Here is a 24,465-nt window from a genome sequence, read left to right as displayed (position 1 = left end):
CCAACACTCCTTATAGCAGATCAAAAATGGACTACTATTTTAACATACTAATTGTGTTGTCCGTTCGTAAATTACAGATTTCTGCGTTGTGAAAATAAGTCAACGAAAATTTAGTAATCTGTGACCTGACTAACAAGGAGAAGGCAGACTTTGGTAAGTGAACTTCGGGGCCATTTTTTGCGAGTTGGTAGTGCACATTTAAAGAATTAATACTGCAAACTGGGAGAGTGCAATGGTCAAAAATAACGGGGAAAAACCGTTTTAAAGTTTTCTACTCGCTGCATATATTGTACGACGCACACAGTTACTAAGTGAGGAAAATCTTTGACTCATGAGTAAAGGGTTCCGGGTTCGATTCCTGTTCGTGTCATACATCTTTTTTTTTTTTTCTTCAACCAATAAAGTAGCCATTTGTAACTATAAGTAAAATATTAATTCACTATATGCTTATAATGAATAAAACAACAGAAATTTTCAAATCACTTGTAAAATCTTTCAATGTTTCATGTTAACTGGCAAAGAAAGTGTAATCTATTCCGTAAATATTATTGTTACCGCAGTCGTTGTGTAAAAAATGTTCTTGACGCTTCGTGTCTACATCTGTAGACAGTGTGCAAATTACAAGGGGAATGAGGAGGAAATCTCCTTTGGTTATAGCAATATCCAGTATTAGCAAAGGGGATTTCCCCCTCAACTCCTTTGTAATTCGCAAACTCTCAACAGATGTAGACACGAAGCGTGAAGAACATTTATTACACAACGACTGTCGTGACCAGTGGCGTATTTAAGGGGGGCGTTTCCAGGCTTAAGTCCCCCAGAAATGTTATTTACTATATTAAAGTAAATGAAATATCTTGGAGAATTTTCACATTTCCAGGTCTAAAGTTGGCAAAGCCCCCCGAAATAAAATCGTAAATCGCCACTGGTCGTAACCATAATATAACTCGTGATATCAGTATATTTACGGAATAGATTAAATTTTGTTTGCCAGTTAACATGGAACATTGAAAGATTTTACAAGTGATTTGAAAATTTCTATTGTTTTATTCATTATAAACATGGTGAATTAATATTTTACGTATAGTTACAAATGCCTACTTTATTGGTTGATGCAAAAAAAGATGTATGACTCGAATAGGAATCGAACCCGGGATACTTTACACATAAGTTACAGATTTTACTCAATCTGCCACACCGTCACTTGGTAAATTCGCGCGTCGTACGATATATGTGGCGAGTAGAAAACTTTAAGACAGTTTTTTATTTTTTTCGTTATTTTTGGCCATTGCGCTCTCCCAGTTTGTAATATTAACTCTTTAAATGTGCACTTCCACCTCGCAAAAAATTGCCCCGAAGTTCACCTACCAAACTTTGCCTTCTTCTTGTAAGCGAAACCAATAATTGATTAATTTAATAACAGGTGAACAAAGCATAGGATTTTTCATATTTAAAAATCGACGGTGGGCAGTGGGCTTTTTTTTCCTGCAAATTTTATATATTGTAATACTACCTCTAACCATTTTGTGTCAATGTACTTAAAACTTTGGCACAGTATTTATGGTAAGACTAGGTATATGTAAAAACAGAAAATACTGAAAAGGAAATAAAATTCTATGTCAAGAAGATTTATAATAGTACACTGAGAATAGCTGTTACTTCTTTTTTCCAGAGTTGTTACTGTACTTCAAAACTACACATTCTTTCATGTGCTCGACTTAGACAGGGTGTCTATTAAAATTCCAAAATGAAATTTCGTGACTTTTTCTTGACCAAACCATAAAATTTCGTTAATATTCGAAAACTAATAACAATACTTATATTCTTTAGCACTTATCTTTATCTTATCTCTACTTTCAAAGGCTGTTCACTGGGGCGATAGAAACTTGCTGTCTTCTCACAGTTGGATATAAACTGGTTAGATGCGTAAGTGGTTTCGGCGATGCGATAGATTTGCATCGCCACTGCTCAATGATGCCAGCTGAAGGACAATCTCAAGAGTGAATTAGGCCGAATTTTCATGATGCGATACACGCGTACTTTGCTTGCGATTTGGTAGCGTCTAAAGCCGACTATAGTCATTTTTGGCGGTGTTTGACGTTTTATAGAAAAAATTTTCCAGTCTTCACTTGTGTTTGTAGAGATAAAAAATATCGTGACCCAAAAACTAAATTTCGTGACTTTCATGACCGTTTTCTGATTTCGTGACTTTTCCGTGACTTTCGTGACCGATTTGACACCCTGTTGGATAAATTTATTTAACTGTACTTCTTGTTCTGTTCAAGCAATACCACAGAACTGTAACAAAACAAGTGTACCTTTAAACCAATTGAAACGACCAGGTAATATCTAACGACACGAAAAGCGAGTTTTTCTTTTTTCTTTCTGAACACTTGCATGTTAGTTAAATTACATATTTTTCGAATCATCATGAACCAACTTTACACGGCTTGCATATAAAAGTAATTATTGTTCTCTTTCTCTTCTTCTTTTGCTTTTCCCATTAGTACATCATGCTGTACAGCAATGAAAAACACACATGCGACAGAAAAGACTTATAAAAAACAAAATCTACGTTCCAGAATTACGCATTTTAGTCTGTAGGACGCGGATGATAATTAGAAGTTAGCTTAATGAAAGAGACAGCGGAATAAAGATAGCTGAAAGGAAACGGGAACAACGAGAAGACCGAGGCCCACGGTATTCTTTATCAGAAACTTCTATAATCTAAGAAGTAAGGTGACACCCTTCGTCCTAGAGGCGAGCATTCTGTCATTAAACCATTATGTCCTCAAACTTGGCTAATAATACGTCTTAGTAGAAATATCTAGAACGAGGATGTGGGTAACTGAAATTTTTTAATGTAAAAATTAAAGAAATACACTATATACAGGGTGAGGCAAAAAGATGTTAACATTAAATAAGTGTTGGTTTTGTTTTGCAGATTAAACCATGGCGTGCGATATTCCATTGAGGAACGAAGGGAAATAGCTGCCTGGATGGAGGTTTATCAGTCCCCAAGCATCGTACAAGAAACACTCACGGCCTGGACCGGACGGGATGCACCTTCGCACCTGACAATTAATAGGATTTACGAGAAGTTTGTAAGGACGGGGTCGCTCAAGACGATTGCAAGGGAACAGTGGAAGAAAGAGATCTGTTCGAACTGAATAGAATATCACCCTCGTTCAGGGAGCGATGGTAGCCAGCCCAACCAAGTCCTCGCGCACACTTTCTCTAGAGATTAACATTTCTCAAAGGTCAGTGGTTGGTTAGAATTTTACACCGTGGTTTAGGAATGAAGCCATACCACTTGCAGATTGTGTGGCATCTCACACACGCGGACAAGCAAGCACGGGTGAATGCTGCGCAAATTATCTTGGAAATGGTGCGCATGTAGCCGGATAGTTTGCTCATGTTTTCTGACGAAGCAACATTCCACATCAGTGGTCATGTGAACAAAGACAACCGTGTCATCTGGGCGACCAAGCACCCACACGAAGTTCGCGAGCACATACGGGATTCCCCTATAGTGAACGATTGGTGTGTCGTAAGCAAATTCGATGTGATTGGTTCCTTCTTTTTTAAAGAACAGACCGTCAGGGGAGAGAATTACCTTGCCATGCTCAGCACGTTAATGGAGGAGAACGTCACTTGCCATTCTCTAGTGAGGGTCCTTTCAGCAAGACGGCGCCCCTGCCCATTACAGTCAGATGGTTCGGGATTACCTGAGCGACACGTTCGCTAAACGTTGGATTGGTAGAGGTGGTCCTTTCCCATGGCCAGCACGTTCCCCCGACCTGACGCCATGTGATTTTTGGTTCTGGGGAATGGTCCAGGATCGACCTGAAGCAGCACATCACTCACGTCATCACTGCTATCTCTGCCTAAATTGCCCAGAGAGCCATACAATCAACAATGGAGAGACTCCATAAGGGCATTGAGCGGGGTGGGTTCCAAATTGAAACCCTGTAACCATATTCTTGGCTTGTAAAACCCATTTAATGTCAACATCTCTTTGCCTCACCCTGTATGTAGAGAGCACGGAACCGGTATCTGGAGTAAATTAAAATAAGAGCTATTGAGAAATCAAACTGTAAAGATACTGGCACGTCACCACGATCACGAATGACTAGTAATCTATTTGAATACTAACCTGTAACCTACTGGGTTTAATAGTAAATAAGAGGTTGATAAAATGTACCCTGCTCTCCCCAGCCGAGATAAAAAATGAGATTCATTGCATGCATGTTGTGTTTAAACAGTTAACCGCAAAATGCCTTCTGTAGCCCTGTACTATCACAGCTTTGCTTTTGTTAGTAACCTTGCTTTGAGTAGCACAATCTATGGCTTAACAAAATACACTACGTGCAGCTGTCGATTGTCGTTTGTGCTGTATTCCATGACATTTTGGAAATACAAATACTGTTTATCTACTTACACAAGATGTAATGAAAATGAAAAGCGTACACTGAATAAAGACATTGATTATGCAAAAACTACGTCAATTTCAAGAACTTACTTTACTTCTTCACCAGCAAATTCGAACACTTTTGTGATCGTGACTTTTTGCTCGCTTTTCTTTTGACTGGGTTCTTCAATCTTTTTGGAAATCGTACCAATGCCATTAGTAGATGTTGGCTTACTGTAAGACGTATTACCCACATCTTTCATGAAATCTGGAAATAAAACAGAATTACATACGTCAAATGAAAATTACTTTTTTAATATTGTAACAAATTAATCAGTGTTAAAAATTCAAGGACATCTTAGATCATGAAAGAAAGAAAAAAAAAGTGTGCTAATGTGGCTTTTAAAGGTAAAGTCTTTCCAAACATCGCTGGGGTTCAGAACTGAATATTTCCAAATAAAAGTGAGTCTAAATAGGTATGTGTGCAGACTGACAGAAAACCCTCTTTACTAGATTTATAAAAAGTACAGGACACCGCACTAAACTGTTTGTCTCACATTTTTAAAACTGAGTTATGATCATGCCATGTTTATGATGCATAGACATTTTCGAAAACTTCGTGTGAAGAAAATACCGACCAACGAACAATCCTCTCTTGGTTTCTTTGAAAGAAACAGATAACATAGTGAAGGACTTAAAACAAAATCGGAAAAGATTATCGACGAACGGAACTTATCCCGCTGATGTTAGAGACAATGAAGTGTGCTAACTACTTTCCCAGAACTTTTCTAGAGAAATGAATATTGAATTGTAGGACTGTTAATGATATATTTATTTGAGAAATATGAATAACCTTATTACGGGATTTAGGAAATTCGTCAGAACAGAACACATTTCACATTGAACTAACTTTTCTGGAATTCTGTGAGAACAATTAATTACTCCATGTTATAGAATTGCTAATGATATACAAACCAAATTGTTAGTACTTATTCGAGAAGACTGTCTAGACAAAACTTACCCCAACCAAAAACTGTCCTTTCTGGATTTTCCGAAGAGTACTGACACACATGGTATTGAAGAAACGATGATTTATATGAACAAAATCGAGCAAATTGTGACAAAAAATTCCGAAAAACTGTGTTTTTCTATATTATAGGATTGTTAATAACGTATTTATTTATGAAATATAGAGAATCGTTAGAGTTATTTCCAAGGAAATGGCCATTTCTAATATTTACCCTTCAGTCCTTCGGTAAACTTTCCTTTTCTTCAGGTGTGAAGAAAAATTTGACCCCTCCGTTTGAGTAATCCCACAGAAACTAAAGCTTTAATGGTGGCTCTAAGCCTTTGAACGTACGAACGAGTGAGCAGACCAGCGCGTGTGTGTGTAAATATTGTGTAATAGAGATAGAATATGTAAATACTAGCGTCATAGATAATTTTATACTGGTATCACCACGTTGTGGGTTAGTATGTGTACTGACCACCACTATTATAATATATATATATAGCGCGCGCGAGAGAGAGAGAGAGAGAGCTGATTTTAGTATTTTCTGTGAAAAAAGAATAATTAAATAATATTTAAAAACATTTATGAAGCTTTTAAATTCTAAGTCTGGTTGTCGAAGCCAACTTTATTTTCTGCCGAAATTATACCACGAATATAATCATCCAGTTAGGATTCACAGGGTACATAAAAGTTGAGTGTCAGTCAATGTTCACAAAATATACCAGATTGTATACTAATTAATTATTCAATTCTTATTATAAAAGGTAATGCCTCAATCTGTACGTAACGCTAAGGTGCGTTGCAAAATGATACGAACGATGCCAGATATCATATTAGGTGATCGGAAAGGAAACTGAAAACGGAAGGGAGGGTGAATGATACAGTGTTGTATTTATGTTACACGAAAACAGGTACTGTATAAATAAACACGTATAGAGGACAGGGCGAAACAAAAATGAAAAATCAGCCAAAGTGCAATAGCACGTAGCTAGGTCGCTGCTACGGAACATAGAGGGCGCTAGAACAGAAGGCGAAATGTATAGCAGACGAGTGATAAAAGTGTAAGCTAGTGTACTACGGCGAGGACGTCTGTGTGAGGTGGCGAGTAAGAGAAGCATAATGGGCCGTGGCAAAGTATTGTCTGAGTGCGAAAAGGGGCAAATAGTGGCATATAAAGAAGAAGATGTATCTGTTAATGAAATCGCACGTCGAATTGGACAGAGTGCTTGTGTCCTGAACAATTTTCTTAAACTTGGGATGCGGTGTGGAGTAAAGAAATCATCAGGGAGGCCGTGTTAACTAACGCCACATCAGAAACGACAGGTTGTTCGAAAGCTAAGTTGTGCTGGAATATTCCGTACACAGTTGGCACGAGACCCTAACATTCGTGTACATAAATCTACCCTATCAAGAGCTGTGAAACGCTGTAATCATCTCTGATATAAGCGCAAGCGTCAGCCACAACTCACCGCGCAGCACGAGGAGCAACGGGTGATCTGGACCAACATACATATGACCTGGAAGCAGAACTGGTGTCGTGTCATCTTCAGTGACGGAAAGAAATTTAATTTGGATGGTCCCGATAGCTGATAATACTATTGAGACGATCTGCGGAAGTAGGATCAGATGTTCTTTAAGAGACAGCAAGGAGGACAGTTGGTAATGGTGTGTGGGGGGCTTTGGTTGTTATGGTACAACAAACTTGAAATTTCCTACATTTCGTATGACATAACTACGTACCAAACAGTACTTGCAGACAATTTGTTGCCATTTGCCTCGCGAATTGCTGGTCCCCAGTGAATCTTCCAACAGGATAATGCCACTATCCACATTGTTGGAACTACCAGAGATTGGTTTCGGAAGAAAGACGTGATTGTCTTTCATTGGCCTTTCAATTTCTCAGACAAAAACCCGATGGAAAATATTGTGTCGCTCAGTGATTGCCATCGATACCCAGTATAACAATGTTCGTGAGTTACAGGATGCCATCATCGCTGTATGGAATCAAATTGATGTGACTCTGCTGCAAACGCTGGTGAACATCATGTTTAATCGAGTGTTCAAGCTGGTGTTATGCAGTGGCTCATTTATTGGCTATTAGAACTAGCTTTTATATTGTGTTCGTATCATTTACAACAGTCATTATCGTATCGTATTGTTTTGATTGTTTTTTGTTTTTAATTTGGCTAGCCGTGAAAATGAGTGAACTATCCACGGTCTGTATACATATCCTCCTTATACATCTCTACATATTATGTATTCCATCCGTGACGTGCACTTACTAAAGTTATGTCACATATTTGGATCGTTCGTATCATTTTGCAACATACCTTAATTCCCAGTAGTTAACAGTCGCACTAATATGTATCACAACCTGCCTGCAATGTTTCAATTATTTCTAAATAGGATAAGGGCAGTAAGGATCAATTTTTGTGTAACCGCTAGTTAGTTGGAGGGCAAACTTGACTTTTTCGTGACCTTTTCTTTACCAAACCATAAAATTTCGTAACATTCTCAAGTGCGAATTAGGCCGAATTTTCATACATGCGATAGAAGCATACTTTGGTTGCGATTTGGTAGCGTCTAAAGCCTATCATAGACATTTTTGGTGGTGAATTTTAACGTCTTATAGAAAAAAAAATCCGGTCTGCACTTATATTTGTACAGATAAAAAAATTCGTGACCTAAGAGCCCAAATTTCGTGACTTTCATGACCGTTTTCTGATTTTGTGACTTTTTCATGACTTTCGTGACCAATAGACACCCTGACTTAAAAATCTTCTAAACAGGGCTTAGATTTCTAAGTAAAATGCTTATTGCTTTCCACACTTCAAAAGGCATACAGAAATGTATTTCGTACTGCACAACCTGACAAGCAATTTTAACCATGGTTTATAGTGCTTAAAATGCTTCTTCAGGTAAAAAAATTACTTTGCTTACTTATTTCACGATTTACAATTAAGATTGCATATATTAACATAGGAAAGAAATAACTGCGTTTTTTACACGCCAGATCCTTTGTAGGTACGAATTAAATAATACACAAAAAATGAATGACTGGACCGGGAGTCGAACCCGCGATCTTCGACATACCGTAGCGTAGTGGTTAACGCATCGGGACGGTATGCCAAAGATCCTGGGGGTTCCTGTCCCGGTCATCATTCACTCTTTCACTCTTTGTGTGTTATTGAATTCGCACCTACAGAAGATCTGGCGTGTAAAACATTCTGATGTTTCCTTCTTTCATTAATATACGTCATGACTGTGAAACGATGTTCTCAATATATGGACAATGGATGGTCCTAGCACAGCAGCTACGCTGTGATACAAGCCATGTGGTCTGAGTGCAGAGCACAAATTTCAGGGATGAGAGAGTGTGTGGCTATTCTAGGAAGCGGACTAAGTAACATAGTGGTTAATGCATCGGCACGGTATGCTGAAGATTCGGGATTCGAATCATGGCCCAGTCATTCACTTTTTCAATGTGTTATAAAATTGCATATTTCATTCAAAAATATCTCTTCCGTTATCACTGATTCCATCTTTACGACAGCAGCATCTATAACCACGTCTCCAAACTACCCGACCTTAAAAAATAGTTGTAAGTTTGAAATAATTCCTTGCAACATTCACTTTCTCTCACAGAAGACATTTCAATACATTATCTTCAGAGATCCATGGTGTTGCTAAATTGCATTCGACAGGTTTAGTCAGGTATTATTAAAACTCCTCGTTAAAAAGCAGTATATAAAATTTTTAGAAAGATTTCCAAAGAAAGATACTAAAAGGGGATTCATCGAAGAACTGTGTTGGCTTTCACATATCCCTATCACATGGAAAGAACATTTTTAATGTAGAAATCATTTTTCAGTGACAGATGCAAAAGCTCGACACAAAATCTCAGGATGACGTTCCTTATATACTGGTAACATCCTCGAATACGGAAGGATTTAATCAAACATTTGATTTTTGTCTGTATGTTTTTATTTTTTTCAATTTATCATGCATATTTACATGTTTATTTTATTGTTTGATTGTGCGTAATGCTAATTTCTTCGTGTCCTAGTTATAAATAAACATTTAGAACTTTTAGTTAAGACAATTTTAACCTATAGTATGCAGCGAACTGACGGCTTGGAGGAACGACTACTATCAAGAAATATATAAAAATTTGAATATTTAATAATACAGTATTAGCTCGCTTTATTCTCTGTAGTAAGGAACTGTAGTTTCTTCAACATTTTAGCTGAAAATAGTCAATATTGGCCAACAACATAGGATGAGACTGTTTTGAAGGTTCTGGAAAAAGAAATAGTCGGAGTTTTTAGAGCTGTACTGTAAACATTGTTCAACTCAGACGAGCGCTGTTTCATAAAACGGGGGTTCGATATTTAGTGTTTCTGATAACTGTATCTATTTCTGAGTAGACTGCAGTTAATCAATAACGGTACCCATATTTTATCCATATTTCTTTGGTCTAAATTTAATTTCAGATTTTTGTTTTGATGAAGTCTTCATTTTCTCTTCCCTTATTTTTTAAAACACAGAATACTGACTTTTGCAAGTTTGTGCTTTGTTGTCTGCATAAAACCTAACATATTACATTACAGTCTCGTTTAAGCGAACCGCGATAAACTAAATAATAATAAGCCTTTATTCATGCACGACTTTTAAAATCACATACAGAAGCCACTAGACTGTTTGAAGGCATAATCATTCATGAAACAATACGACGAAACCTCACCAGATGAATTACTTCTGATCAGAGAACGTATTGCTAAGAACCGCTCACCTTATTTTAAGCAAAAGATCGTTTCTTCTTTTTTCAAAGTTGAATTAAACTTCGCTGGTTTAGTCGTACAAATTTAGTTTGGGAAATGATCAATTTTAATGTTTCGTTTTGAATACTACATGTTGCTAACAACGTCTCAAACCGCTGAAAATATCTAACATTTATAGTAATTTGTATATATGAGGGTCATTGCAAAAGTCATGGTAACTATTTTTTTTCTCGAAAATGGTAAAGAATTAAAAAAAATTCTGAAATATGCAAATGGAAGGTTAGTTTATAGGTAAACATTACATGGAGGGATATGGGTGAATATACACACCACCATAAAGATATAGCACAGAAAAAAGACGAACAAAATTTTGTCGTTTCAAATGTGTTTTATTGTCAATTGCAACAGCACACGATAGTATAGGGCTGAAACACGTCCCTCGAAACAGTCTCCCAAAGAAAAGTAGTCTTCATCACACACTGTAAACGCTGTGGAAGACGCCGAATAGTCCTACTCATGGCGTGATCTTGAGTGAATCTTCGGATCTCACGCGTGACAGCTGTGGCAGTCTTCACCTGTTCGAAAGCTAGTTCCACGCAATGGCTCGTTCAGCTTTGGTATGAGGTCACAATCGCAAGGTTATAAGCCTGGCAAATATGGTGGATTCTCTAAGATGTCACAGGTACGTATTCCTGCCCTGTACTATTGTGTACTATTGCAATTACCAGTAAAACACGTTTGAAACGACAAATTTTTTCCCTTTTTTTGTGCTGTATCTTTATGGTGGTGTGTGTGTTCATCCATCTCCCTACATGTAATGTTTACATATGAACTAACCTTCCATTTGTATATTTCAGAATTTTTTTTTATTCGTTACCATTTTCGAGAAAAAAAAGTTGCCATGACTTTTGCAATGACTGTCGTATATACCATCATCATAGGTATTCTGCCATTATTGGCAGGTCACTTGCTGCAACTGAAAAGTTTCCATACTCCACGGTCTTCCGCTAACCTCTTCGTCTTCAAGTACGATTTTTCTGTTTTGATATCGTCCATTAATTGTAGTCTCCTTTGCTCCCTCCCTCTCTTTCCTTCCAACATACCTTTTAGCACGTTAGCACGTCTCACATAATACAGTTCCTTCTTATCCAATGTCCTAACCAGTTTTTCTTTCTCTTCTTAATAATATCTAACATTGTTCTTTTCTCCCTTACCATTTCTAACACCATCTCATTCGTTTTCCGCTCGACCCAACTAATTCTTTCCATTTTCCTCCATACCTACATTTAAAAAATTCCAGTTGTTTTCCATCATTTTGGCGTATCTGACCTATACAGTACAATACTTCACACGAAACGTTTTATTACTCTTTATTCAAGGTCCCACAAAATAGTATTTTCTTCCTCCTAAAGGCTTCTTTCGCCATCCCTATTCTTGAATGTATTTTATATTCACATTTCATATTACTAATAATACTACCCAGGTATAGGAAACCAGTGATCTGTTTTATTTTCTGCCCTCCTACTTCTATATTTGACACCGATCCCTTCGTTCCAATCACCATTCTAACATTTATTCTCATCCCATATTCTTCACAGACCTTTCTCACGTTTTCTAACATCTTACTGATTTTCTCTTCAGATTCTGCAACAAGCGCCATATCGTCTGCAAACCGTATACACTTAATTATTCTACCTCCTACTGAAATGCCATCTTCACTTTGTAGGCTCTTTTTCACTATCTCTTCTACATAGATATTAAATAACGTTGGCGAGAGACAGCATCCTGGTCGAACTCCCCTTCCAATTGCACTCTTCTCTGTCATTTCTTCCCCCATTCTAACACTTTCTTGTTGGTTCATATATAAGTTTCATATGAGTCTTCGATCTTTCCATTCTAACTCAACTTTCTCTAGAGCTTCCAACAGCAATTCCCAATTCACGCGGTCAAAAGCCTTTTCTAGATCAATAAACACCACATACACCTCTTCTATAAATCTTTCCCTTTTTCTATAAATCTTTCACGAATCACTCTTAATAATGGAATTGCATCTTTTGTACCCTTACCTCTTCCAAACCCAAACTGTTCCTCCTCAACTTCATTTGTTCTTTCATATAACCTTCTGTTTAGAACTCGAAGCAAAATTTTTGCTGCATGAGATATGAGACTAATAGTTCTATAATCCGTACATCTCTTTGGGTTCGATTTCTTAGCCATCGGTATCACGATCGTCTTCAGGAAGTCCTTTGGCCACTCTCCTGTTTCATATATTTGATCAGAGCATCGGAACAATTCTCTCATGCCCTTGTCTCTCATATTCTTAATGAATTCGATTGGTATATTATCTATCCAGGTTGCCTTTCCATTCCTAATCTCGGATATAGCTTTTTGAAGCTCACCCCGAAGCACTAGCGGATCCAGAACATCGCTTGGTTCGCTTCCTGGCCGATGAGCGTAGCCTGAAGGTAGCCAGAATTTTAATTTGCAAGAATGGGTCGCATATGAATCCAGGGCTGGTGGGGAGTGTAAACATGTTTCCCAGACTCCATTTTGGGATCCGAATTTGTATTATTTTTTTTTTTTTAAATAAAAGTATATTCTTTCTGCAGATTTAAATTAAATATCTACGCACTTCCGTTTCGAAGGCGTAGCGGTGTCATGATTCACTTCAAACACAGTCATCGCGATATATCAGATGCGCTGTCTTGCACAGTACTTGCACAAAAGAAAATACTGTATGTATTGACGATGATGTTCTCTAAGCGCATTACAATATCCGGATTCTATCTAAAACTTTAGATACACACGTCTTATATAGCATCAGTGCTAAAAGCGACAAACTTTCTTATTTTGTTGATATTGATATTTGGGGAGGGGTGCCATGGTGGGTCAGTGGTACAAGCCTATAAAGCGCTCACTTCTTTCGATTTGATTATAGTTCACTTTTTATCCAAAGCATGTATTTAGAAGGAATTGAAAGGCATACCTCCTGTTCTGATGTGCCAATATTCTCCGAATTGTATGAATTTCTCATCACTGGATTTTCACATATTTATACTGCCTCCTCCAGTTTTGGACCACCAAAAATGACAATAGTGGTTCTTCTCTTTTTTGATCATCTTCAACACACTAACAGAACCACCGTAAATTAGTATGTAACTGGTTGAATTTGAAATATGTCAAAATTGTAGTCGAGGCAAAAAATCTTTTATCGCTGTCGGTATAACAGAGTGACTGAGTAGGGTCACACGGTTAAAAATTATCTTATCATCTGTAATCTGCCATTAAGTCCCTCCCATTTCTCCTCTAGCTACCCTTTGTTGTACAAAGTTATCGTAAGAAAACATGAAGCTTGACCTAAATCCATCGATTTCACTTTCCAATAAAATGTTCCGGTCGTCCAGCCCTATCCACGATATTTTTTCAGTGTTCTCTCTGGGATATAATCTTTGATCTATGATGCTATGCGAAGAACATTTCCTGAGGGCAAAATATTGTTAGATTTCCGCTACGTTTTGTTTTGCGAAACTCAATATTTCACCATGACTTCAGGTTGGCAACAATGTTTAAATTTTCTTAAATGTGCGCTCGGATTGCGGCTCCATTAATCTTACTAAAAACTTAAAAACTTCTGATGTATCAAAGGTGAAGAAATCATTTCTATGATTGGTATAGAACCCAGGATTTTCAATCTCCCCACTGTACTCAATTGATGCGTTTAAAGATGAATGTATGAGGAATTTAACTGTTGGTACATTCAGGAATTTTTTTACTTAAACAGGAGAAAGTGAGAAGACACTGTTACAAAAGTGTACGCATAGGGTATTTTGCTTTATTACTTGAGCTTAACGTTCCACGGTAATGACATGGAGGCTAAAGTAGACGTGTACTTACTGATTATAGTGGAATCCGAACCACTCTTTTTTTGTTGAAATGTATCCCCACCAGGAATCGAACCCGGGACCATGAGCAGCGTATACGGTATTTTGTCCGAATACACCGCTTTTGCAGTGGTATAATTGAGTACATTAAATAAATAAATAATAATAATAAAAGACTAGGAACAGGGAGTTGGAAATTGGCTAGGTAATTTCTTAAATACAGCTTTTAGAAACATACTATAATTATAGCTATGTTTACAACGACAATAAATTTACGTTATACTAGCCTTCGCTCCCTGAGCCCGTTTGCTCGGTACATGGCATCGCACAATATAGAAAATGCGTTCTTCTTTCTGTGTCTTTCATATAGAATTGGATTGAGCTAAAACTCAATTCAAACACCTCGTAAGGCATTTTAGTGAATCACCCCACCTCTTTTCCTTCCTTTCTATGTTAATTGGCAAAGAACGCTCAAATACGTGTTCAATTATTTGAAATGAAAAAAGAAAAAAAAAAAAAAAAACTACTGACTTTCATATCTCTAACTGTAAGGGATCCCGTGATATGGGCACCTTATAATAATAATTCCATCCCTTTTCTTCCTTTCTAGGTACAATATCACAAACGCTGAAATATATATTGAATTATTTTAAGTGAGAAGTCCATATACCAAATTCCATGTTTCTAACCTTCAAAGATTCTTAGATATTGATATTGTATTATAATAATTGCAATCCTCGTTTCCTTTTCTTTTCTCGTCTCCACCTATTTTTCATCATTTTACTAAAGTATCAAAAACTGTTGAAACGCGTCAAATTATTTTAAATGATAAATTCCAATACCAAATTTCAAGCCTCTAACCTTAAGGAATTCGGAGAGATGGCTATCTTATTAAAATAATTTCCACCCTATTCCTCCTTCCTTTCTCCGAAAAAAAAATCCTTTGTTAGTGATACTCTACGTCACAGATCTTATCTACTGTCCGAGTTCCAAGTTTATAGCTTGAGCGGTTTGGCCTGTGCGATCAGTTATTCACTCAGGACTTCGTCTTTTATATAACAGCTTGTGTTATTTCGCAAGAAATACTATTAAAATTTACAATAAATCCCTGATCCCTTCCTACTGTTTCCGTGTTTGAACCCCAAAAGTCACGGCTCACTTTGTTGACCTAGTAGCTAGCGAACGTATCTTTGATCTTTAATGCATGAGGTTCTGTGGTTTGATTCCCGGTGAGTGAGCATCGAACGCACTATAGTGGTTCAGATCCAACTTTAAACTCTAGTCCTCGTTCTGTAAAACATTGCATTTGACAAACGACGTAAATACATATGAATCAATCAACCAACAGAAAGTCTCAAATTCCGAAAGCTTTTCAGCAACGAGAGCTGAAGATTGTATATTTCTCTTTATTCAAGATAAAGGTAATTGAAGTCCCGGGACCCGAATTCCATTTCCATATCCTTTTTCTAGGACGAAATTTTAAAATATACACTTTCAGTTCAAAGAGTGAACCATCTTACTCCCCTTCTTACAGCTGTTCGTCCAACAAATGAATCATATTCTCGCTCCTTTGGGGTTTATGGTGACTACCTCAAGAAACTAGGGACAGAAGTACTCACAATTCAAAAATGTCTGTATTAAGTGCTATTAAGTACCACACATTTTGATCAGACTACTATAGACTATTATGCTTGTCACACAGATTGGATCGGTCGGGAAAAGAGTGTATTTGTATTTCCCAACGATAAATGCTAGAAGTAAAAAAGAAAGAAATTTGCGGGGTGGGTCAACATAATCGACCAAATGTGTCAACAATCGGGAGAATTGTGCGCAAATTTCAGAAAACAGGGTCTGTAGGAAATGTGAAGACAGCTGTGCATGCTCGCCAAGTTCGTTCTGCGGAAAATGAGGTCGGTCAAGCACTTTTTTGAAAATGAGGTCGGCCAAGCAGTTACCGTGACTGGTGTTCGCTATTGCGAGATGATAACGGACTTCTTGTGGCCGGAAATTGAGAATATGGACCTGGACGATATGTGGTTCCAACAGGGTGGTGCCACGTGCCACACAGCCAACGAAACATTGGCTCTTTTGCGAGAAAAATTCAATAGCCGTGTAGTCTCACGTGGTGGCGATGTTAACTGGCCGCCACGATCATGTGATTTGACACCATTGGATTTTTTTCTGTGGGGATATTTAAAAGAAAAAGTGTACGTTAATAAGCCAAGAACAATTCAAGAGCTAAAGGATGCGATAATTCGGCACATTAATGATATTGAACCTCAATTATGTCTCAGAGTCATTGAAAATATGGACCATCGGATAGAAGTCTGCCACCGAAGCCGTGGAGAGCATTTGGCCGATATTTTGTTTCACACATAATTGTCATAGATTCTTCTATCATAATAAAAAATATTAAGATTATTCTCTGAAAACTTTGCGTTTTATTTACAATTAGCATCGTGCATTGTAGGTGGACCACCCTTTATATACATATATATATAACTGCTATATGCACTAACCTGCTATATATATATATATATATATATATATATAGAGAGAGAGAGAGAGAGAGGTCTAACAACACATTTCTATTTCGTTTACTAATGTATTAGAGATACTGATTCATATAACTGAATCAAATTCTGAATCCTAGTTTAGATCTAGTAAGTACACATATGAACTACTTGTTAAAATGATTCGAATAATAATAATAATAATCATAAACAACTGCTATATGCACTAACCTGCCCAAAGTGAATCAGCCTTTTTCTTTTCCTCCTCTTCATTTACAGGCTTCTCTTCTTCTTTCTGATCTTCCTCATCTTTTGACAGGTTCTCATCGTTCACTGCAGACGCTTTATGTCGCTTTCTACGAAAAATATTCAAGGCATTTGTTACATAATTATCTAAACCACATAAATTTTAAAACAGATTACACACACACATTATATATACACATACACGAGAAATCAGAAAGTAAGGTTCCCACATGTATATTTTATGCAGAACCTGTACAAATTCATAAGGAATAAGCGTAAACGTAATGACAGTGCAACATCTGCGTAAATGGTGTTGTGGGTCGCGTAAGTGTGCAAGATACACAAAGGAGCCTCGTACGACAGCAAACTACTCTCTACAATTCAAGAGGCTGTATTGGTGAACTGCCAAGTGTCACGGACAGAGTTGGAAGTACAGTTTAATTTGTCACATGGCACAACGTGAGTCATAGTTCACAAAGACTTAGGATACATAGAAGTGTGCTTCAGGGTGTTACGCGACAAATGACAGATTACCAAGAAAAAAACACTATGGATGCAACCCTCTTACATCATCTCCGCTTTCATGAAAATGGAAAGGATTTCCTAAACCAAATCATTACTAAGGACAAAACATGGGTGTACTAGTATTGCTAGGGGCCAAAAGCGCAATCAATGAGAAGGAAGCATCCAAAATCTTCAACAAAAAAAAAAAAAAAAAAAAAAAAAAAAAAAGCATAAAATATCACCGAGCACACTGGTAAACGGACGGCAACGGGCATTTTGGATATCCATGGAGTTCTCCCGGTGGATTTTTATACCGTAATCACACAGCGAATGCTGCAGTGTATCAAGCATCAATCCGGAAAATGAAGAGATTTTTCAACGCAAAAGGTCTGAACTGTTAGGCAAGACAGTGGACTTGCTCCACGATAAGGCGCGTTTGCATACAGCTCATGCACATTAAAAATTCACCATAAATATTCTTAGCAGTGACATACCGGAAGAAGCTTTTTTTTTAACTAATTAATGTGAAATTTGGCGTTATTGCAGTAAAAAGGTATGTATTTTTCAAATATGGAATTATTTTGGTAACACCGCCTTAGGGGGGCACAGAGGGTGAAAGATAAGATAGTATATTTATAAAAATTCCAAATTTTATTCTGGAAATGGTAGTGAGCGTCATATTAATCATAAATTTCACAGAATTAATATTCCGATGCTCCTTGCATGAGTCAGTGACTGGGGGCTACAGCCACCTTCCAAAAATCACATTAATTCACCATAAATATTTTTCGCAGGGACATACGGGGAAAAGCTATTTTTTTTTGGTCAATTACTGTGAAAGTAGGTATTATTGTATTAAAAAAGATGTGATTTTAAGATGCCGTTATTTTGTTAACGCACCGCCTTTGGGGGGCACAGGGGGCGAAGCCTTACGGTGCTGCATGTTTATAAAAATCCAAATGTTATTCTGGAAATGCCAGTGAGCGTCGGATTAATGACAAATGTCAGAAAATTAGTATTCCGATACTTCTTGCATGTCCCTCCCAGTGACTAATATGATGCTGGAGCCTCCTGTTCCAAAAATCACATAAAATTCACAATAAAAATCCTTAGCAGCGACATATAGGAAGAAGCTTATTGTGTCTTATAATTAATATATAATTTGTCATTATTGCAGAAAAATGTTTTGATTTTTTTTTTTTTTTTTTTTTAAATCTCGAATCTCCTGTAAATAAATATTTTCTGTGAGTGTAACATATTATGCATATAGTATTGTTATTATGGTATCGCTGGAATATAATCATCTATACACTCTTAACAATTCTCTGTTTTAAGTCATCTACATTGTTACATGATTTTTGATGGACAATTTGTTTTAGGAATCCCCACAAGAAAAAATCGCATGGTGTAAGATCTGGACTTCTTGGTGGCCGTTCGACACTTGGACCTCATAGAAATAACTCGTTCCCAAACTTTTCTCTTAAATGATTTGTAGTCCTGTTTGAGCGATGCGGTGGTGTTCTATCTTACACGAACCATAATTCATCACTTTCATCTAAATTTAAACGATGTAAATTTGACTTAAAATATGGTGGAAATGGCAAGTAATTCACAAACAATTAAGCCACTCTATCTCCTAGATTCACGTGCTATGTAATGTGCATTTGCGAAGAAGTCGATCTAACCCAAGTGTTGATTACAGACACGAACTCCTATTGAACTGTCAACAGTAAGTCGTAAATCGCTGATGTGTTGCGATAACAAAAGGTTTGAAACTGTTGTCAGTGCAGATGAACAAAAAGTTGAGTCAGGAATTAGAGGATGTTTTACGAAACAAAGGATAGTTGACACTGCTTGAAATCAATTTACAGTGGGACGCCAACGTATGATTCGGACATGGAAGTTGAGTGTTCCAATGCTTCTTAAACACATCTCTTTTAGCCTGCATTCTGAATAGACCCAAAGGAGGATGGAAGAGAATAACAGAAGGTGGTGTAGTTTTTCAAGTGAGTGGCAACTAAGGCCCCAAAATGGCAACTGACACATGGTAGTAGCTTCTGAGCATTACTTTTGTGATATTTCCGATTATTTTGACGCTCAGCCAATAAAGAAAAGTTAAAGTTTTTCTTGTTACCTTTATCCCCTAACAAGGAGGAGTGGAGTGGAGTGGATAAAATTAGAGACGCATGTACCATCATAGGTGCAATAGGAGCAACAGGGGGAGGGGGGGTTATTGTATTTGCTAACTAAAACTGCTAATTTACAGCAAAATTCTTATAAATAATTAGGGAAAATTGCTTCACACATTTCACACAAACTCCAACTAAACCAACGAAATTTTGAGTTCACGCCCCTAAAAAGATCCACACGAGTGTTATCCTATTCTAGCTTCTGCTTTTTTCTAAACGAACATTTTCGACAATAACACCTATTTCACATTAATTATGAAAAATATTTAGCTTCTGCCAATAGATCCTTGCGTAAGAACATTAACCATGAATTTCTATTTTTTTTTTTCCAAATGGGGCTGTAGCTCCATATGTCATTGGTACATGGAAATAGCATCGGAGCATTAATTATGTACGTCTTGTGCTCAATTTCATGCTCATTGGCACTCCCAAAATAAAATAAAGATTTTTTTTTTTGCTCCGCCACCTGTGCCCTTCAAAGCCACCAAATTACCTTATGTCCCCTGTTACCAAAACCTTCTTCCGGCATGCCCCTGCTAAAGATAGGCATGGTGATTTTTTTTTGGTGATTTTTAGAAGGCAGCTGTAAGCCCCGTATCAATCATTGGTACATAAGGAGCATCGAAATATTAACTCTAAGACATTTGTGATTTATCTGATGCTCACTGACATTTCCAGAATAAAATTTGCAATTTTTATAAAGACTCAAATGCTTACGCTATGCGCCCTGTGCCCCCTCCGCTAAGACGATGCGTTACCGAACTAAAATTCCAGATTTTAAAACCCATACATTTTTACTGCAATGACACCAAATTTCACATTAATTGATCCAAAAAATAGCTTCTTCCGGTATGTTCCTGCTAAGGATATTTATGGTGAATTTTTAATGTGATTTTAGGAAGGGGGCTGTAGCTCTATATCAGTCACTGGCGCATGCAAGGAACATCGGAAATTCTGTGGAAGTTATGATTAATATGACGATTACTGCCATTTCAAGAATAAAATTTTGAATTTTTATAAACCACCATCACCTTATGTTTCGCCCCTGTGCCCCCCTAAGGCAGTGCGTTAGTAAAATAACATGCTATATTAAATCACATAACTTTTTGCTAGAATAACATCAAATTTCACATTAATTGTCCCCCTCCAAGAAAATAGTTTTCTTCCCGTATGTTCCTGCTAAAGATATTTATGGTGAACTTTTGTCATTTTTGGAAAGGGGACTATAGCCGATATCAGTCACTGTAACATACAAGGAGCATTGGAATATTAATTCTGTGAAATTTATGATTAACCTGACGCTCATTGGCACTTCCAAAGTAAAATTTGGAATTTCTATAAACATCCACTATTTTACGCTCCGCTCCCTGTGCCCCTAAGGCGATGCGCCACCAAAATAACATCTTATATTAACTTACATTAAAATACAAATGCTGAGCAAATCACCGTTTTATTATAAAATAATAAATGTAACAGTTTCGGATATCTAACATATCCTTCTTCAGACACTATCGAAAATAAATGGAATTGCGTATTATATAGTCATTGTTATGACAATTTTAAAATTCTTTAACAGACATATATTCATTGTTAAGAAAAATTTCTAATTTCTTTTAACATATATACCGGGTGATTCAATAAGAACGTACCAGGCCTATATCGCAGCTAATACTGCACGCAGAGCCTTCAAACAAACAAACAAACAAAAAAAATCATGACCAAATCGTATATGTAGAATGCAATAAAAATAATAGCGATACCAGTGGCGTCTCGTGAATACCTCCAACGAGGGGCAACTTCAAAATTTGCAGTGGAAAGTGGTATAACTGTTGGAATCGTTCGAAAGGATATTAAATGTCATGCAACTTTTAGAGGACAAACTTTGTCATATCCTTTCCCATTTAGCCGCTAGAGGCGTTGTTGTAGACTTGTATCTGATTACCCGTAGCAGGCCTTTATCTCAGCTAATAATGCAAATAGAGCCGTCAAACAAACAATTAAACTACAAAATCGTATGGGTAGAATGCAATAAAAATAGTAGCGACACCAGTGGCGTATCGTGAATATCTCCAATGGGGGTCGTTTGCAAAATTTGACATGGAAACAGGGGTTGGTTGTGCATCCATTGAAACAAGCGCACAATGGGAGAAACGTCGAGAGGAAACACCTTGGCATATTTCTTCCTCGTTGGCAGCAACACGGTCGCATTACTAGGTGAAAGTCAGATGGTGCGAGAACCTACTGAAGAACCTACCATCAACATACCTACTGAAGAACATAAGCTTGTTCCCTCCTTTCCTTTTGGCTTCCTTTTCCCACCTGTTCATCACTATCTCCGCCCACACTGGACTCATTCTAGATCCTATGCTCAGGCCCTTCTTGATCGTTGCTAACTTCTCTCTTATAACGCAGAAACTGTTCCTCCATATTGTCTTCAATGCTTCTTTGAGCTTTTCTGCAGTCCAACCATGTATTTTCTTTCCTCCCACCTCCTCTGTCACTGCTTTCAATATATACTTCCTTTTTAAGCTTGGAAACATTGCTTTCGCATCAACACTAAACAACAGTGTTCTACCTTCAATAGGTTCCATGTTTTCCAGTTCCCTAGAATTTTTAACACTATTACTCTCCTGCTCTCTCCTCAAAACTTCAGCTATCCTCTTGACCTTCTCCTCCAGCGGTTCACATTAATTCCTTCTGCAGTCAAGTACCGGTCTCAGCTTTATCAGTTATTTATGAATCTACGGAAATCTTTTCATTACTGAAATTCTTCCTTCTTCATTTAAACATGCTTGGTAAGCTCCTTTCTTTAAAGAAAAATTACCTTTTATTTCTCTCCTTAACTCTTTCCCTTCTATTACTTCGTATGCCATCACACAAGTCCACTAATTTTGTCTCATACCATTTCTTTTCCATCACTACCACTGCACCTCCTTTGTCCGCTTGCTGCACTATTATATTCTTTCTCTTTACTAATTTTCTAAGTGTCACCTTCTCTTCTTTCGTAAGGTTTACTCCTTCCTTCATGTTTTTCCTTACTATTGCCACAGCCTTTCTCCTAATTGTGCCTCTCTTTTCCTTATCTTCAACTTGGCTAATGGCTTGTTCAACAGAATAAATCACTTCTTCCACATTCAATCTGTCCTCTTCGATTTTAAATTTATGTCCGAAGCTTAATAATTTCTTTTCTTCTTCTGAAACAGATACATCACCAATCACTACCAATTTTTTGTCCAGATCCTGTTCCAACCTCCTTGCCCCACCCAACGGACCTTCCTTTCCTTTCCAGTCTATTCAGTACCTTTAATTGAAAATACATCTTCCATTTGCATATATAGTCTCTGCATTATAATATCTTTGGTAAAAATAAGCATGCCGTCTTCTATTCTCTCTTTTAACACAGCCGTCACTTCTTCACTTTCTTCAGAAAAGGTTCTTTGACACGAATCTCATTCCATATGAGCTCCTTCTCCATCTTTCTAACCAAGTTCTTAAATTATCTTATATTAAACAATACATACCTTTTTAGTACAATGAAAGAAAATTTCACATTAATTGATTTAAAAAATAGCTTCTTCCGGCATGTCCCTGCTAAGGATATTTATGGTGAATTTTTAATGCGATTTTAGGAAGGGGGCTGTAGCCCCATATCAGTCACTGGCACATGCAAGGAGCATCGGAATATTAGTTCTGTGATATTTGCGATTAATCTGACGCTTACTGGCATTCTCAAAATAAAATTTTGAATTTTGGTAACACCCCACCCACCACCTTTTCACGCCCCATGCCCTCCAAAGGGGAAACATTACCCAAAATAACGGTTGAGACGACTGCATTAGCATTGTGGATAAATGTTATGGTATTTTGTAACAAATAATACACAGTTGCTTTAAAATCTTTAGCAATAGTTATTGGAGAAAATTGCTTCCAAAATTTAACATTGATTCTCCCATAAGGAATATGAACTTTTGCGTTTACACTACCAAAAGAGGGGCTAAACCATGACTTTTTTTCTTACTTACCTTTGAAATTAAAAAATTCAGACATTTTTCAATAAGAATGCCAAATTTCACATTAATAGTGTGAAAACTTCATCTTCTTCCAGTGCTGTAGAAAATTACACGAATTATGGAACAGTCTAATATATATACATATGTCTATTAACAATCTGTTCCAGCAGAACTATAAATTATAATTGGGCACGAATGACATACTTTTTAGCCCCACAAAAGTTCGTTTTTGTTTATTTTCTCGGAAACTACGCACCAGAATTTATCCTTAAGCATGTTACAAGGTAGCAAAAAAGTTCTTGCCCTTTTTGCCATTAATCATGCGCTCATAGAGAGGAAACAAAATGATGCACATATCTGCCAAGTGTTCGGGAGATAGTGTGATCATCGACCTTTAATAATACAAGCACGTTGCGCACACACAGCAGTCATAGCTCGTCCAGTGTCGAAGAGAAATGGAGGTATCGAAATAGCTCATTCGCCTGTGTTGTTGTATGACTTTAAAGTGGACAGTCAGCTGCCGCATCAAGTAGTCGCATATGCCAGGAACTGGTTCTAGAAATTCCGTTCGGGAGATGTGAACCTTTCGGATGAACATCGCAATGGGCGACCAAAAGCAGATATCGAGGAGGACAGTGGTCTAACATACAAAGAACTTGCAGAAACGTCACATGTTTCCGCTGAAACAGTCAGACTGCACCTGCATGGGAAATTAAGCAAGTGAGCACCCCTGATCGACTGGCTAGAAGGTGGAGCCACGACTAACAGTGCAGCATATATGGAGACCCTCAGACGCTTACGTCGTGGCATTTAAAAGAAGCGGCCTGGAAAATGAGCGAAAAGAGTGCTTTTGCAACATGATAATGCACGTCCTTACACTAGCGGGGAAACCACTGCTGCTATTGATCAACTAGGGTTTAC

The 24,465-nt window shown here is 37.4% G+C and overlaps 1 protein-coding gene across 1 annotated transcript in view; it reads right to left on the bottom strand.

Annotated features, from left to right (window-relative positions):
- The window catches only part of LOC145675533 (heterochromatin-stabilizing protein CFDP1-like), a 67,602-nt gene that overhangs the window by 18,265 nt on the left and 24,872 nt on the right, over window positions 1–24,465 (bottom strand). Inside the window, exons 4-5 of the mRNA XM_081746020.1 lie at window positions 16,827–16,951; window positions 4,520–4,676 (exon numbers count right to left, since the gene is read on the bottom strand). Coding sequence (XP_081602146.1) covers window positions 4,520–4,676; window positions 16,827–16,951 — 282 coding nt within the window. The remainder of the gene's footprint in view (window positions 1–4,519; window positions 4,677–16,826; window positions 16,952–24,465) is intronic.

Source organism: Thermobia domestica, chromosome 18 (assembly GCF_964235325.1).
Source record: "Thermobia domestica chromosome 18, izTheDome1.hap1.1, whole genome shotgun sequence".
NCBI classification, from domain to species: domain Eukaryota; kingdom Metazoa; phylum Arthropoda; class Insecta; order Zygentoma; family Lepismatidae; genus Thermobia; species Thermobia domestica.
This window is presented reverse-complemented; position numbering and strand designations above follow the sequence as displayed.